Source organism: Salmo salar, chromosome ssa05 (assembly GCF_905237065.1).
Source record: "Salmo salar chromosome ssa05, Ssal_v3.1, whole genome shotgun sequence".
Taxonomy (NCBI): domain Eukaryota; kingdom Metazoa; phylum Chordata; class Actinopteri; order Salmoniformes; family Salmonidae; genus Salmo; species Salmo salar.
In genome coordinates, this window is record NC_059446.1 from 50,895,036 (window position 1) to 50,910,703 (window position 15,668).

At 44.3% G+C, this 15,668-nt stretch overlaps 1 protein-coding gene across 2 annotated transcripts in view; it reads right to left on the bottom strand.

Moving 5' to 3' along the window:
• Nucleotides 1-2,240: 2,240 nt before the first annotated feature.
• Nucleotides 2,241-15,668, bottom strand: part of LOC106605067 (nuclear factor of activated T-cells, cytoplasmic 1) — a 62,059-nt gene continuing 48,631 nt past the window's right edge. For both annotated transcript variants that reach the window (XM_045718333.1, XM_045718334.1), the window contains exon 10: nt 2,241-3,856. In XM_045718333.1, the coding sequence (XP_045574289.1) occupies nt 3,801-3,856 (56 nt within the window). In that variant the 3' untranslated portion in view covers nt 2,241-3,800. The remainder of the gene's footprint in view (nt 3,857-15,668) is intronic.

The following is a 15,668-nucleotide window of genomic DNA, read 5'->3' on the forward strand; positions in this document are numbered from 1 at the left end:
TCAATGCTGTAAGCCTGTCGACCATACAACGCATCCTCCAACGGCACCGAGTGACGATGAAACAACTTTACAAGGTGCCATTTGAGAGAAACTCTGACAGAGTCAAGAATATGCGACATGACTTTGTAGAGGTATGTATGCAACACTACTTCCAGTACTTCAGACATACCATATTTACTCATCTGTATATACTTTTGTCTGTTACAGAGAGTTTTGGAGCTGGATGCCCATGTAATTCGGCATTAATTTATTTATGTGGATGAGGTTGGCTTCAACCTCACCAAAACCAGGCACCGTGGAATTAATGTAATAGGACAGAGGGCAATTACCAATGTCCCTGGACAGCGTGGGGGTAATATAACTATGTGTGCTGCCGTCACTCAAAACGGGGTCCTCCATCACAATGCCACACTGGGTCCGTACAACACCGGCCATATGCTCACTTTTCTGGATGCAATTTACACAATGCTTGTCCCTGATCCAGATCAGGAGCCTGCTAGATTTGTGGTTTTATGGGACAATGTTAGTTTTCACCGGGCTGTTCTGGTCCAAAACTGGTTTGCCACCCATCCACAATTTGTAGTTTTGTACCTACCCCCATATTCACCTTTTCTAAATCCCATAGAGGAATTCTTCTCAGCCTGGCGCTGGAAAGTGTGTGATTGCCAACCCTATGCCCGCATGCCGCTTCTCCAGGCAATGGAGGACGCATGTGGGGACATAGAGGTTGCCTCTGTCCAAGTTGGATACGCCATGCTAGGAGATACTTCCCTCGATGTTTGGCAAGAGAAAATGTATCTTGTGATGTGGACGAAGTATTGTGGCCAGACCCAGCCCGGAGAAGAGATGAAGCGTAGCTTAGCACTGGTGACTGCCCCCCCCCCACCAATTCCTGGACTGCCCCCCCCGGGACCCCACACACACAATTTTGTTCTTTACTGTATTCTAAAGAATATACTTTTAGTTTACATATGTTTATGGTTTTGTTGTATGCTACTGTATACAACAGTAATGTTTGGCCTAATAAATATTTTCTGTTTCTACATTGCATTGGTGTTTACAGTGTACTTGTTACCCCTCTCAGCAGATTACTTTCACTGTAGAACACTGTACTGAAATGTAGATATAAGCCTATGAAAGACCAAAGAGCTTTAGATTTAGAATGACAGTGTTTACATGGTATATCCAAAAATGTACTATTATGAAAGCAGTGTTTGCCATTTGATGCGAATGCTTCATTTTGACACGTGTTTATGGCATTTTGAATGCAGTGTTACATTTTGAAGGAGATGTGAGGAATTTTGCATTTTGTGTGTGCAGTTTAGGGAATTGTGTGTAGAGTTTTGAGAAAAAAAGGAGACAATTTTGAAAACGTGTGTAAGCAGTTGGAAAAAACTGTAATGTAAAGGCTTGGATGTATGCCTTGAATTGTAGAAGTATAATTATGACCAAACAATGCCTGCTATTTGCTGTTCATTTATGTAAATACCTTGTTGCATTTCCACCCCCCCCCCAAAAAAAAATAACTGCCAATCAAAAATGTCCATATATTTGAATTCTATTTCAACATTTTGTTAATAAATAGGCCATATATGTAGACTACTGTATTGTGCCTTGTAAGAGACCTTGGGGAAAAAAAGAGACCTTAGAGGAAATGAATTCATCAGAGTTTGCATAAAGCCATGGGAAGATAATTGAATTTGGCCCATACACGTCAAGGTCCTGCTGTGTCCATTTCAAGCTTTATTAGACATACGGGGACAGGTTAGAACCATCCAAGGTTTACCATGGTCAAATACTATAACACAAGAAAACCAAAAGCTGTTGAGTTATAGAGAAAGTCTTAAACTAAAGCATAGCCATATGGAGCATGGATGGATAAGGCAGAGAACGAGTTCAGTGTGCTTAGAGAGACGCATTTCGTAAGTAATTGATTCTGTATCGCTGTATGGAAAATACTGTTTCAGTGTTGAGGGTAAATTAGATATCTAAAAATGTTATGTCATTCCAGACAGTCGGAGGGATAAAACACCATATATGATTTCTGGTGATGATTTGTGCCAAAAGGAAAGGGTTTTTATAGCACACGCATAGATTCATGGACAATGCCATCTGGTAAAGACAGCAATACGAAACAGCTAGAGTATCACTGCATGTGTGTGCGTGTGTGTGTGTGTGTGTGTAAAATGCTCAACGTTAAAATCAAATTAAAATCCTAATAACAGCAATGCACATGTCAGTATTGTCATTATCATGTCATTTATTCATTCATTTTTTTTTTTATAGAACACATTGAGTGTACATAAAACACCATTTCAATTTCCATAAATATTTCATATTAAAGAGGAAATATGTTTCACCTTTGTGCCTGGATAGAAAATGATTAAGAGTTCCAATCATGTTGTAGCAGAGAGACAATAGAGAATAAGGCACAATACATCAATCTGTTACATAGAGCCATGCTATCATATAGTCCACATGTATTCATGAAGCTATTTAACGGTATAGTAAAGCTAAATCATATATATCATTAGTATTCTCCGCATGCTGAAGAAAGACATTGTACTTGACGACATAGAAAACGATTGCAGATCTGTCATCCTTTATAAGAAGAGACTCCGTAGCTCAGTAAGGGCTGTCTGTCCTATCATACTAAGTATATGAATCTAGATCCTATAACATTTGGTCACGACGGAGGAGAAACCTTGTGCCGTTACTATGGTAAAGTGCATTACATACTGTCTGAAGCCTACTGAGCCACTGTCTCTAACAGTAAAGAAGAAGCTTGAACAATAATCAGGTCAAATCCTTTCATATGCGGAAATCAATTATTGCCAAGCTGACGGCTCAACCCTTCTCTAGCTGTATTATACAGGACAGGGGAATAAGGTATGTGAATAAGATACGTGTAGTAGGCTCTTTCCTGATGGTCTAAGCATTTCTGAATATTTTCAAAAAAGAAGGGAAGAGGGAGAGGGAGGCCAGAGCGGAAGGATAGAAGAGGCACTAGGTGTCAAGACAGATGCTAGCAACGAGGTGGAGCACATTGGATCATTAGAAAAAGGAAGACACTGGAAGAAAAAAAACGAGGAGCTAAACCGCAAAACTGCATAATAGATTTAAGGCATACGCAAAGTACATTTCAAATACATGTTTATACAAAGAATATCATACACAACATTCAGTATAAATGGACAAGGACATAATTAAAAAAAACTGATACACAATTCTAACCTATACACATCTCTATTTATTTTCCAGACATTTTTTAGTTTCCCTGTAAACGAATGATTGAAGTGATCGAAATGATATTGCATTCTAGTCAGTGAGTGATGTTGTAAGGCACCGCCTGGGTTGCTGTGGTTTGCCAGGACGCTCTGACCAACATATGACACACCCATTGGCTTGTCCGTATATTAGAGTCCAACACACATAAAGAAGAGGTCATCAGTAAAGAAACGAGTATTCAGTCTTACTGAGCTGTTTGGTCCATGGAAGAGCAAGAGTCGTCATTTAAGGCAAGTGTAGTAATTGTCACAGTCCCTCCCATTATATCTAAGGCCATCTCACGTTATACTATAACATTCGTTCATATGGAGCTTTGCAGTTTCCTGTCAATGACCACCAGTCGGCCAATCGTTCTGCAGTGTAACGAGGGGCAAGCGAATCAGGCATCTGGGAAATGTAGCAATGAGGAAGTGGTAATGTGAAAGCTCTCTGTTAAGGGGTTCCTCATGTGGATATAGGAGCTTTGGTTTGTGGTCCCTTTGCCTCTGTCCCTTTTTGTATCTGCAGAGAGTTTATGTACTGAGATGCACTGAGATGCTGGACAGGTCGTTTCGGATGATCTCATTGACTGTGGAGACAAAAGGAGAGATATTGTTACTCGAAAACCCATCCAAAATATACTTCTCATTATAACATCATTGTCACAACATTCATCTTCGTCATCTTCACCATCATCATCACCATCATCATCACCATTTTCTGCGGCTGCACCTGTACCGCATGAGATTTGGTGGTTAAAAGTTTGTCACTGTGATTTCTGCGGATTCAAGTAAGAATAATATCTCCACTTTCTCAATAGCAGCACAATTGCAAAGTGAAAAATATGTAACTCATTCTAAATCTCTTTTGACACAGCAATAAAATTGCTTTTCTTTAAGAATTTTCAGTGAATCACCACTGTGGGATTTAGACACAATTACACACTCACACACACCCTTATTCTCTTTCTTGCCTTTCCTGTTCTAGATCCTGTGCCCGCGTGTTTCCCACAGTCAGGCAGACGGAGAGAAGTCCCCTCTCTTTATCTGCTGTGTGCTTTGGCACATTGGGGGGGAAGTGACTGACCCGGGCCCTAGGACTGGGAGCAAACAAGAGGCTCCTCAAGGCACTCTAATGTAAAGCAGAGGAACAGAGAGAGAAAGAGAGAGAGATAGAAAGACAGAGAGAGAGACAGAGAAAGAGAGAAGGGCCACTCAGTCTGGAACTCAGTGAGGTCACGATCCACATCACTGGAGGCGGGAAAGGAAGTCTGCACCCTCCTCATATCCACTCTGCACCCACAGACCAGGGCAGACTGGGCAGACTACTTTATCAGCTCCTGGTCCACTGGACAAACAGGCATACAATGGAGACAACCTACCCACACAGATATCGCAACCCCCCCCCCCCCCCAAACACACAGACACAGACATCACCACCCTACACACAGGGAGAGAGGAGGGGGGGACCAAATGAGGGCACCCTTTCATTTATTGTGGCAGTAGAAGTGTTTACATGATTAAATACTGTATTTTCCTGGTGTTTCTATGAATATGAATGTTTATGGATATGAGTTCTGATAAATGAGTTCAGTGTTTGAATTATGATCGACTGAAACAGCTTGGTAGAGGTAAAAAAAATGAAATAATTCTGAATATGAATGCACGGACGTATACACGCACGCACACGTGCGCACACACGCACACACACGCACACACACACACACACACACACACACACACACACACACACACACACACACACACACACACACACACACACACACACACACACACACACACACACACACACACACACACACACACACACACACAGAGTTGGGGCTCACCTCCCTCACCTCCCTTTCAACTCCCACTGGAAAAAGTCAACCTGAGCCGCTCGCTGGCTGTTTTTACCAGTAATTCCGCTCAAGGCTAAACAGGCTTTTACACGTTGCGGTTATTTTTAGTTACGCCTCCTCGGGACAAAAAAAAAAGGCACACAAGCGTGTTACAATTAAATGATCAAACTTTAATGCCAGTCTTCAATTCCATGGTTGTGAGAGAAACAAGAAAATAGCTTGGGGCAGAGAAGAATTGTCGAGGGAGGGAAAATCCAACACCTCAGCAGCGTATGCCACAAATGTACCTTTTCTCTGAGAGAAAAGCAGTAGCTTCCTCTCTTCTTGTCAGTCAGGATAAAAACACTGACATCTCAACACCCACGTAGTAACCACAGTGTTTTTTTTCTACGCTTTATCAACTAATATTTTCCACTTTCGAGGCACAGCGAAAAAAATAAAAACTGTACAGGTAGTTCAACTGAACTGCCCCTGACAGCCTCCTATCTGAGCCCTGTTGACCTTCAGAAAGCCACCGTAACAGGATGTGGCCAACTGTTACACCACACAACTATCACAAACAGTTATAACTAGCTAATGCCATCAGTTATCTGTATCTCAAGGGGAAAATAATAATTCTTCGGTAGGCCTCAAAATAATTGACTGACCAGGGACAAATTCGTTTGTATTCGTGTTTGGTGTTTTTCCTGTGCTTAGAGATCCCCATAAGATGTCATGTGAAACTTTATTGCATTATTCTAGGTCCACTCTATTATGAAGTCTGTCTCTAATTATATACACGTGTTACTAGGTATGGGCTGTCCTAAGTTGTAGGCTAGTATCAAGGCTAAGGCGTCAAGCCCTGGATCTTGTTCATGGTAATAGCTTTGGAAATGGTGATGGAAATGGTTTCAAATAATAATCTATGTTCCTCATTGGACAAGTAAAAGTAGTCCTTCCCTATTTCAGGCAGTTTTCTTCCATGTGGTACCTAATGGACATGATCCAGTTGTATTACTGTACCCTAGGCCACCCTGTCTAGTCCTTGAGGAGAAACACATTCTTCTGAGGCGAGGAAAGAAGGGAAACGGGGTCAGAGGTCAGCCTAGGTCCTCTCATTGCATTCTTCTTCCATGACGCAACACTAACCCAGATGACAGTGCTTTACTCACTTCACTCCCCACATCCACCTTACTTGCTCTCATATGAAGGAGGCAAGCATGAAAACACAGTAAAATGATGAGAAGTCCTATTTGAGGGCGAACATTGTGTTTGAAATGGAATTTTGCTATAAATCAAGGCAGTTCAAGGTGTTACACAACCTTGTGAGTTAGTGCAAGACTGCAATGTCTCCTCACAGACTGAGTAAGACCCTATCAAATATGCCCAACTGACAAAATAGAAACATGATGATACTTCATGCGTATGATAATGTGAATCTCTGGTAGATAGGCAGTCAGTATCAAATGTAGTTACATTATTTATAAAGTCATATTCATTTAGGTTCTGAAAATATTATTGCAACCACGACAGATGTTAATGTGTGACTCTCCTTTGGATCAAACTCTGATTGATGATGACACTACTATTGTCATTCCAACCTGCTTGACAAGCTTCTCAACAGCATCGGAAACTTATTTCCTTTTCGGTTCCGGTTTGTCATGTATGGAAAGCTATAAGTGTGAGAAGTCCTTTGTTGAATAAACAAAAACAGTGGAAAATTCAACTGAACATATTCCACTCATGCAAAACAACACAATCCTCGCCCCCCCCAAAAAAGCGGCATCCTTTATTACCTTAAGTACCTCTAATCGCGTCCAAACCACAGCCATAGCTGTCAGCCTGTTTAGCAGCTCATTTTGGAAGTTGTGAGAGTGACAGAGGGCTGAATCTCAATTGTGATCTTTTGATTTCTCAACTCCTCGCCTCTTTCAGAGGGGAGAAAATGTTGATTTTCTCCTACAATCAGTATGGTTACATGCACACAATAACCTGATTATTGTGGCTAGTCAGATTAATATAATAGTTTGTTTAAAACATTGACACATTTTGCAAGAATAACGATTTCCCTAATAATCCTATTTACATGGACACATCTGAATTTAGGGGCACAGTGTAGAAAATCGGCAAATCAAAATAAACCTTTATACCACAGAGAAGCCTTTCTGATTCTGAGTTTCCCGACACATAAAGTTCTGTGAAAACTAAACTTCTAAGATTCATACTTTCAGTTTTTCCAAACTCACTCCACTCGCGCAAAAGAGGGAGGCTTGCGCTACTGCTGCTGGCACATGCAGATCAAATACACAGTTTGGAACCCTGATTAAGCTGTTTCTGTGTCCTAATAATTTGAAAGATTACTCAGAAAACCAGGTGTTTTAATCGGCGTGTGCTTAATTCGATTTTGACCGTACGCCGATGAAGGTAAGCAAAGTGTTTGCATGACTATTGCCATAATCAGCCTACTGCCATAATCCATTTTATATTCAAATGATTTACTGTGCATGCAAACGTACTTAATGTTTGGAGAAGGAGAGAAGGTAGTATGGAAATATAGTGTGTCAATGAAGCAGCCATCGCTCCTACCCACCTCTATAATTATCCTGCTGCAGTACTTTCTATGTGTTTGTGCGGTGGGGAGTACACGTCTAACCATGTTTCTACGGATGGACAGGCAAAAGATGGATGTATCTATGGGATTGGCTTGGGTTGGGCTTTCTAATCTCTCTGCTACAGTACATCAGGGAAGAAGCAGCTTTCCCTCCGGGGTGTGGCCCTACTGAACAAGTGTATAGAGCGCTCTCCAAGGTACTCTCTCTGTCGGCATAAACAGTCATTAAAAAGACTTCCCTCATCTCAAGGAGGAGCTACCAGGCACCTCTGAAAGGGCCCAAAGTGCACAGCAGAGGGACTGCAATGCCATATAATTAAATTTCAAGCTTTGACTAAACCATGTTTGTCAGTTGTACATGAAATTAGAACACAGCACCAAGTGAACCGAGAGGTTTAGATTACAGGCTGCTGTTAGGTTAAGCTACCGTAATGTGCCTGAAATGGCCACCAAGGCAGTAGGCACCCAAAAGGTTAACGAGCTTGTCAATGTTCAATTCTGATAAAGACTGATCCGAGACCAACAGCGAAGTCCATCGGAGCAGCAGTGGAGCAATTTGGCCCTATTTTGATTTAGTTATCCAGGCAGAAGCATTATGACTTCATTTGGGCGAGGAGAACGCGCCACCCGAGCTCCCCCAGCCAAACCTGACCTGCGCGGGGATTGAGTTAGCCGAGGTTAGCAGATAGCGTTGGCGTCGGGGTTCGATAACATCCAGGCTATCCTCTGAGAACAGAGGATAGCCATGCGGTTAGAGGAGACGGAGAGGAGAGCCTCCCGGGCCGCAAAAACACTCGGTGGTCCCTGCAAGCGTAACCCGATTCCCCCTTTACCCAATCAACGACTGGCAATGACCTGGCACTAGCGCTGACTTCACTTCACCTTCTTCCTGCTCAACTTTCTAAACATACCCTTTGAACTCTGAGTTGTAAGCGTTGTAAGAGAGGCATCCTGCTTGGGAGTTTCTATTCTCTCCGGTCTCCGGCTGCCCATGAAGGAAGGCATAGCTAACTTTCACAGGGTGGATAAACTACATTAACTCCAGTGGTGTTAGGGTTAGAAACCTCGGTGCTGTACATAGGCGTACTCTTCCTCTGCTTACACTTCTCCCGGGCCCTCGAGTGCCCCATCATGCCTTGTCAGAAAGCCAAGCACAAGCTTCCACCTATTGTGTTCTGGCTCCCTACTGCATATGAAGAAGCTGATCTGAATCATAATGGTCATTCACATCGACATGGACACACACCGGCATGCAGGCACACAAGCGCACCAACACATACAGACAGCATCCGTGAGTGCACGCACGCACACAGACACAAACAGGCACACACAAAGGAGCACGCATGCAGACACACATGCAAACCATGGCATGAAAATCCAGATGATTTAGGAACAATAGCGTAATGCAACAAAATGCATTACCCTTCTCTATTTCAAAATACTGTAATAGGCAGAAGAGGGGAGTACAGCCATTTGGACATCCACAAAACAAATGCTCAACCTCGTTTGAACTCAACGTGTATGTGAAATTGATTTGGTGAGGAAGCTGAACTGGAGTTTGAAGCTGCTAAAGAGAGACAATTGAATTTCCTGCTACATATTACTTTTGTTTCCCTACAATATCAAATCTGCTCTCGGTTTCAGCAGAAACGCTTAATGGACAATTTGCAGCCTCCCACGCAGGTTCGCAACAGCTAGAGGGAGAGGCTGGATGCACGTCACTCACTCCTCTTCTCCTAAGAATCTGTCAGAACCAGTGTTGTGAAAGGGTCAGAGCATGCAGACAGGTACACACATACCAATGCACGCATGCACGCACGCACGCACAAACAGACAGACAGACAGACAGACAGACAGACAGACAGACAGACAGACAGACAGACAGACACATGCACTCGCAGCACACGCACACGCATATACAAACTCATCCCTATAGATAAACACAGTTGGACACAGAGAAATTACACTAAGCTAATTCTTCACCGTGATTGAACACTTCATAAATTCATCTCAGACTAGCAGGTAGACAACAGAGACTGATACCCTGGGAAGCCCTGTGGGTGTAATGATGTGATTATATGTGCAGATGGGGATATATCATCCCCACAACTCTGCTAATGTGTGAAGCCTGCCTTTCCCCATGTGGAAGCACTCAGCCTCACGACTGACCGGAGGAGACGAAAGAAAAAGTTAAAGTGTGTTGGAGAGAGAGAGAGAGAGAGTGAGAGAGCGGAGAGCGCGGGGGGGGGGGGTGTTGAAGCTGGAGTCGACTGTGAGGGTCTCTGCTCGAGTTTTACAACCCTTCCGGCAGCAGCTGGGCGCTGCGCAGACGTTGCTGTGTGCCCTGGGCCTCGGCCAATGCGCTTCCTCCACTGCCAAGGTGCACACTAATGGTAAGGGGGGGGAGAGGAGTAATGGTTAACAGAGGCTGAGCCACGCTGGCGGAGAGAGGGAGTCCTTGGATCTCCAGGAATACTTTCCTCTGATGGCTGCTACTGCTTGCAGGACCTCCGAGTATTGCTCCACGGTGGAGAGCAAGGAGTGGGGAGACAGCGAGATAAAGTGAAGTGCTGCTCTCATCTCATCTCCACCTGTGTCTTCCTACGTGAGTCTCCGATGTGCTCCTCATCTCAGACAGCTTGCTTTATTGGTCTCCGAAGTCAGATGAACCCCGCTCGTTGCCAGGCTAAACGGGTGGACCCCTAGAGAGCTAGCGAGCATCTGCTCTGTGCTCAGGCCAGACGGAAAACACCAGGCAGTAGCCAGAGGGCTGCAACCGCCGCCTCGCAGACCGAAACAGGCTGAAAAAACAATAGCCAGCCACCCCAAAATTACACAGCCAATCTAAAAACAACAGCTTTTTTTTTTAACTGAAAACCGACCGACACTGATTTGCTTGTTTTGGCAAGGCACTTTCTCTTTGATCTTCCATGGTGTGTTGCTACTGCTGCCTCTCCTCCCTATCTTACTTCTCTGTGAGATGCCGCCGCCGCCGCCCGTTCCTCTCCTCCTCTCACTTCCTCTAAGGCCCTGGGGGCGGTGGGTGTGTTCGCTGGGGCCCGTCTCCGGGGACGAGGCCGGTGAGGTGTTTACATGGTTAGGGCTGCTCTCCTGTGAGCTCATCATTGATGGACTGAAATGAGTCACTTGATCGTCTTCGCTGTGTCCTCCCCCAGTTCCTCGACTACTAACAGTACAAAGTAAAGCAGCGGTACCAAGATTTCAATGATATATTTGATAGACAAATTAAACAGGGGGCTTTAATCTCCTTCTGCATGCTATGGTAATGCGATATGTGTTTCTTTACATGTAAAGCTGCAATAAAGCGCAAGCCCAACCAAGCCCAACCAATCACAACGTCTACAAATATCTGAGTGAGAGAGTGAGTGAAACACACGTCTGCATGGTGGAGATATGAAAGGAGTCGGATTTAAAAAGTTCAGCATGCCTCATTGACTTAAAGTTTCATGCTAAAATAACGATGGCCATCAGATACGCCCGGTCTGATTGATGCCGAATTGGAAAGGCATGAGGCAACGGTGGCTAATGCACATGGATTGAGATCTCCCCTTTTTGAATATGGCGGAAAAAGCATTGACATATTGAAGCTATCATACTTTGCGAGATTACAGCCACCTGAGTGAGAATTTGGCCGTACACCTGCATATAATGGGATTTATGACATCAGCATTTGTATTCTGCCTCTTTAAATCACCTGTTCCCTGTCAGTTGTAAAGTGGGATTTTGGAATCCACGTTTTATATAGAAAACCACATTCCCTGCTTCCAAAAAGGCATACCTCAGTGCAAGTTTTATTAGACCCTATCTATCATAGACATGAGGCTTTGAGAGGTACCTTATCGTTTGAGTGTATGTGAGTGTGTGTGTGTGTGTGTGTGTGTGTGTGTGTGTGTGTGTGTGTGTGTGTGTGTGTGTGTGTGTGTGCGTGCGTGTGTGTGCATGTGTGTGTGCGTGTGCGTGCGTGTGTGTGTGTGTGTGTGTGTGTGTGTGTGTGTGTGTGTGTGCGTGTGTGTGCAGAGAGCCTGGCGCTTGGCCTTCGACTGGACCGTTGCTCTTTCCATCCCGGTGAAGAGGTATGAGCTCTTGTTCTTCACAATCTCTTTCATGCATTTACAAAAGGGAGCCTTTGAACTTTACAATATACTCCTGGAGCGACCCATCCCAATGCCAGCAGGGATACTGTCTCAATCTGCCTCGCAATGTTGGATATACAGCGAAGACCTTGCCATGAGGAACTTCCGGGAGTCACAGCACAGCGCAGCTAAAACTCAGACGGATGGACACTGAATCCACAAAAGGCTCAAGCAGTGCAGAGAAACTCCTCCTGTCTCCTGTCTCCAACACTCCTGCTGAGATCTCGCAGCTGACCTACAAGGTCAGACTTATATTTACTGTAAGTCTCAGATCTGATTCACTCCCAGTCCACTGACCTGGAATCTGCTCTGAGTCTACACTGTTTTAAATCTTCTCCCACCTACTATGATTGGTAGACTGAGAGGCAAAAGGGTCAAGTTAGGGTGACTCATGGACTTACTTACCTGGGCTAGGGTTAAAGGGAAGGGGGTGGGTTGGCTTGGCAAGTCCTCTCCTCACGTCAACCTCTTTTTTGATTTACCTAGTGTGCAGACAGACAACCTTCCTACATCTGGAGGTTCTGATCCATCCAGCCATCCTAGATACTATAACACTATAACATCTATAGGGATCCCAGGATATCTGTTCCAACTTCTTCCTACACACATCACAGCAACCATGCGCACACATGCTAACTAACAGACACAGACAGACACACACATGAACGCAAGCGCACACACACACACATACAAACAAAAACCTATCTGAGCCGTCATTGGTTAATCATAGCTGGCGGTTTCACCTGATTATGGCCTATACGACTTCATCACCTGTAGATTTAATGCTTGCCATCCCTCGGGGAGTTCGCCACATGAACGTCTTAGCAGAGAGGGAGTCCCGCTCTTTCTCCTAAATACATTAAATCTTACTGATTCAATTAAAACATACGTGACATCGCCGCTCACCTGGAGCGTTAACAACTGACCTTATCTGACTCGAGGAACGTGTGAGCGGATTTGACATGAGGGATTCATAATACCTAACAGAGAGAATCACAATTTACCCCATCTGAAGAGATATAAACTAACCTTTTAAAGAGTGCAGCTTTGCAATCTCATATCACCTCCGAGTTTTAACCTGGACTCCCCTGACTAGCTAAGGTCTTACCTCTTAGTGAGGTATGGCAGTAGACAGGGTCGGCTTAGCTTCCACCTTCTATCCATGTTAATGTCGAGATGAGAACTTAAAATTGTAGTATGAGAGAAAGAGGTCAGTCTGGGCAGTCAAGGGACTAATTGAGGTTTATATCCTCCACGGTTCATAAGCCAGCAATGGGACACTGAACGCTCACCGCTTCTGAACGATCCTTAAAAGCAAACCCATTCAACCTCAGCGTGGTAATTCTCTGCTCTACAGGTGCTCAGTGGGAAAATGAGAGAAATACACTCCTCCACTCTGAGCCGTGTTTTTCTTTCTTAGACTTCTATCGATTCAGTTAATAACAGCTTCAGCCCAGTCAGAAGCAAGTATGTTCGGTCTGCGTGTGAAGTACAGGGGCATTTGGGAGAAACTGCCAGGGAATCTAACCAGAGATTGCATGCTTCTTGCTTCACCCTCACATTTTCCCCTCTCACTCTCAGTATGTCTGTCAGCCTTCTTGTGAGTCTGCCCTGTGCGTGTCTGACTGAATATCCCTGGATCTAAGCAGGTGTTGAGCGTGCCTGCAGCACATATACATGCCCGTCTGAAGTTTGCCAATGAACATCTGAATGATTCAGAGGACAACTGGGTGAAAGTGTTGTGGTCAGATGAGACCAAAATGGAGCTCTTTGGCATCAACTCAACTCGCCGTGTTTGGAGGAGGAGGAATGCTGCCTATGACCCCAAGAACACCATCCCCACCATCAAACATGGAGGTGGAAAAATTATGCTTTGGGGGTGTTTTTCTGCTAAGGGGACAGGACAACTTCACCGCATCAAAGGGACGTTTGACGGGGCCATGTACCGTCAAATCTTGGGTGAGAACCTCCTTCCCTCAGCCAGGGCATTGAAAATGGGTCGTGGATGGGTATTCCAGCATGACAATGACCCAAAATACACGGCCAAGGCAACAAAGGAGTGGCTCAATAAGAAGCACATTACGGTCCTGGAGTGGCCTAGCCAGTATCCAGATCTTAATCCCATAGAAAATCTGTGGAGGGAGCTGAAGGTTTGAGTTGCCAAACATCAGCCTCGAAACCTTTATGACTTGGAGAAGATCTGCAAAGAGGAGTGGGACAAAATCCCTCCTGAGATGTGTGCAAACCTGGTGGCCAACTACAAGAAACGTCCGACCTCTGTGATTGCCAAGAAGGGTTTTGCCACCAAGTACCAAGTCATGTTTTGCAGAGGGGTCAAATACTTATTTCCCTCATTGAAATGCAAATTAATGTCTAACATTTTTGATATGTGTTTTTGGGGATTTTTTTGTTGTTATTCTGTCTCTCACTGTTCAAATAAACCTACCATTCAAATTATAGACTGATAATTTCTTTGTCAGTGGGCAAACGTACAAAATCAGCAGGGGATCAAATACTTTTTTCCCTCACTATATTGTTGATTTCATGTTGGATTCACACTTAGTTCACAACCAAATGTAAATAAAAACTAGATGTTGAACTGAGGTCTGTGCCCAGTGGGTTACAGTCAAGCATGCACACACTACATTTCTCTCTCTCTCTCTCTCTCTCTCTCTCTCTCTCTCTCTCTCTCTCTCTCTCTCTCTCTCTCTCTCTCTCTGTCTCTTTCTTTATCTACGATTCCCATTCCACAAGAAGAATATATACTCTAAAGTAGAAAATATCTCCCGTGATCCTGACGCTAAAACTTGACATGATTACAGAAAGAAATACAGAAGTAATCGATAAATAACTGTACGATTATAAATGTGTATAAGAGAAAACTCCTTTTCACTCTGTTGAATCATCTCTGGAGAGGATGACTGGTGTAATGGCCTGCACCATTGAAACAGGGGGTGATGTGCAGTTAGTTTATAGGCCAGTGACAGAAGCTACTGGGGGACTACTCGTTCTTCCCCACTCTCTCTCTCCTCTCTGTCCCCATCTCCCGCTCGCTCCCTCTACTCTCTCCCTCTTCTCTCTCTCTCTCCCCATCTCTCTCTTTAACCCCCCTACTCCCTCCCCTCAGCAGAACACAATGGAGACAGGGTGATTTTCCAAGAGCAGCAAACCCCACGTCATTCCCCATCCTGCCTGGCTGGAACAGCCCTCTTCTGTTGACATCCGTCACTACAGGATACTATATCACTGAGCGAATACATTTCAGATGGGGCCTATTATTAACGAGTCTGAAATGAGAGATCTGTTTCTGTTTACCGATGCCACAGGTATTTACATTCCCCAACAAACTAACAACAACAACAAAAACACCGGTATGAAGAGTGTGAGAGTGAGGACTTACAGTGTGGCAGTGGCAGACCCGCTTTGTAAAGGGGGACTTAACACACAGGAATGTGTGTTTGTCTGCCTGTGTGTGTATCTACGCGTGGGCGTAGATTGTGTTGTGTGTGTGCCAGCATACAATCACAGCAGTGAGAAAAGATTTAGCGTGAAACCATTCAGAAGCCAATATGTCAGTGGTCTGGAGAAGAGGAAGCTACAATCATATCTAGAATAATGTCTTTGCCAGGCTACAGATAACCTCAACGGCTCACAGGCCAAAAGGGAGTCAAATGGGAGTCAATCAAAGAACAATATAGATCATCCTGTCAGTGTTGTAAACCGCATGCACATCAATCATCTTTAGATGCTGTGGAGAGAATGCATGGGGCTATGGGGCGCAGAGGTACCACCACCA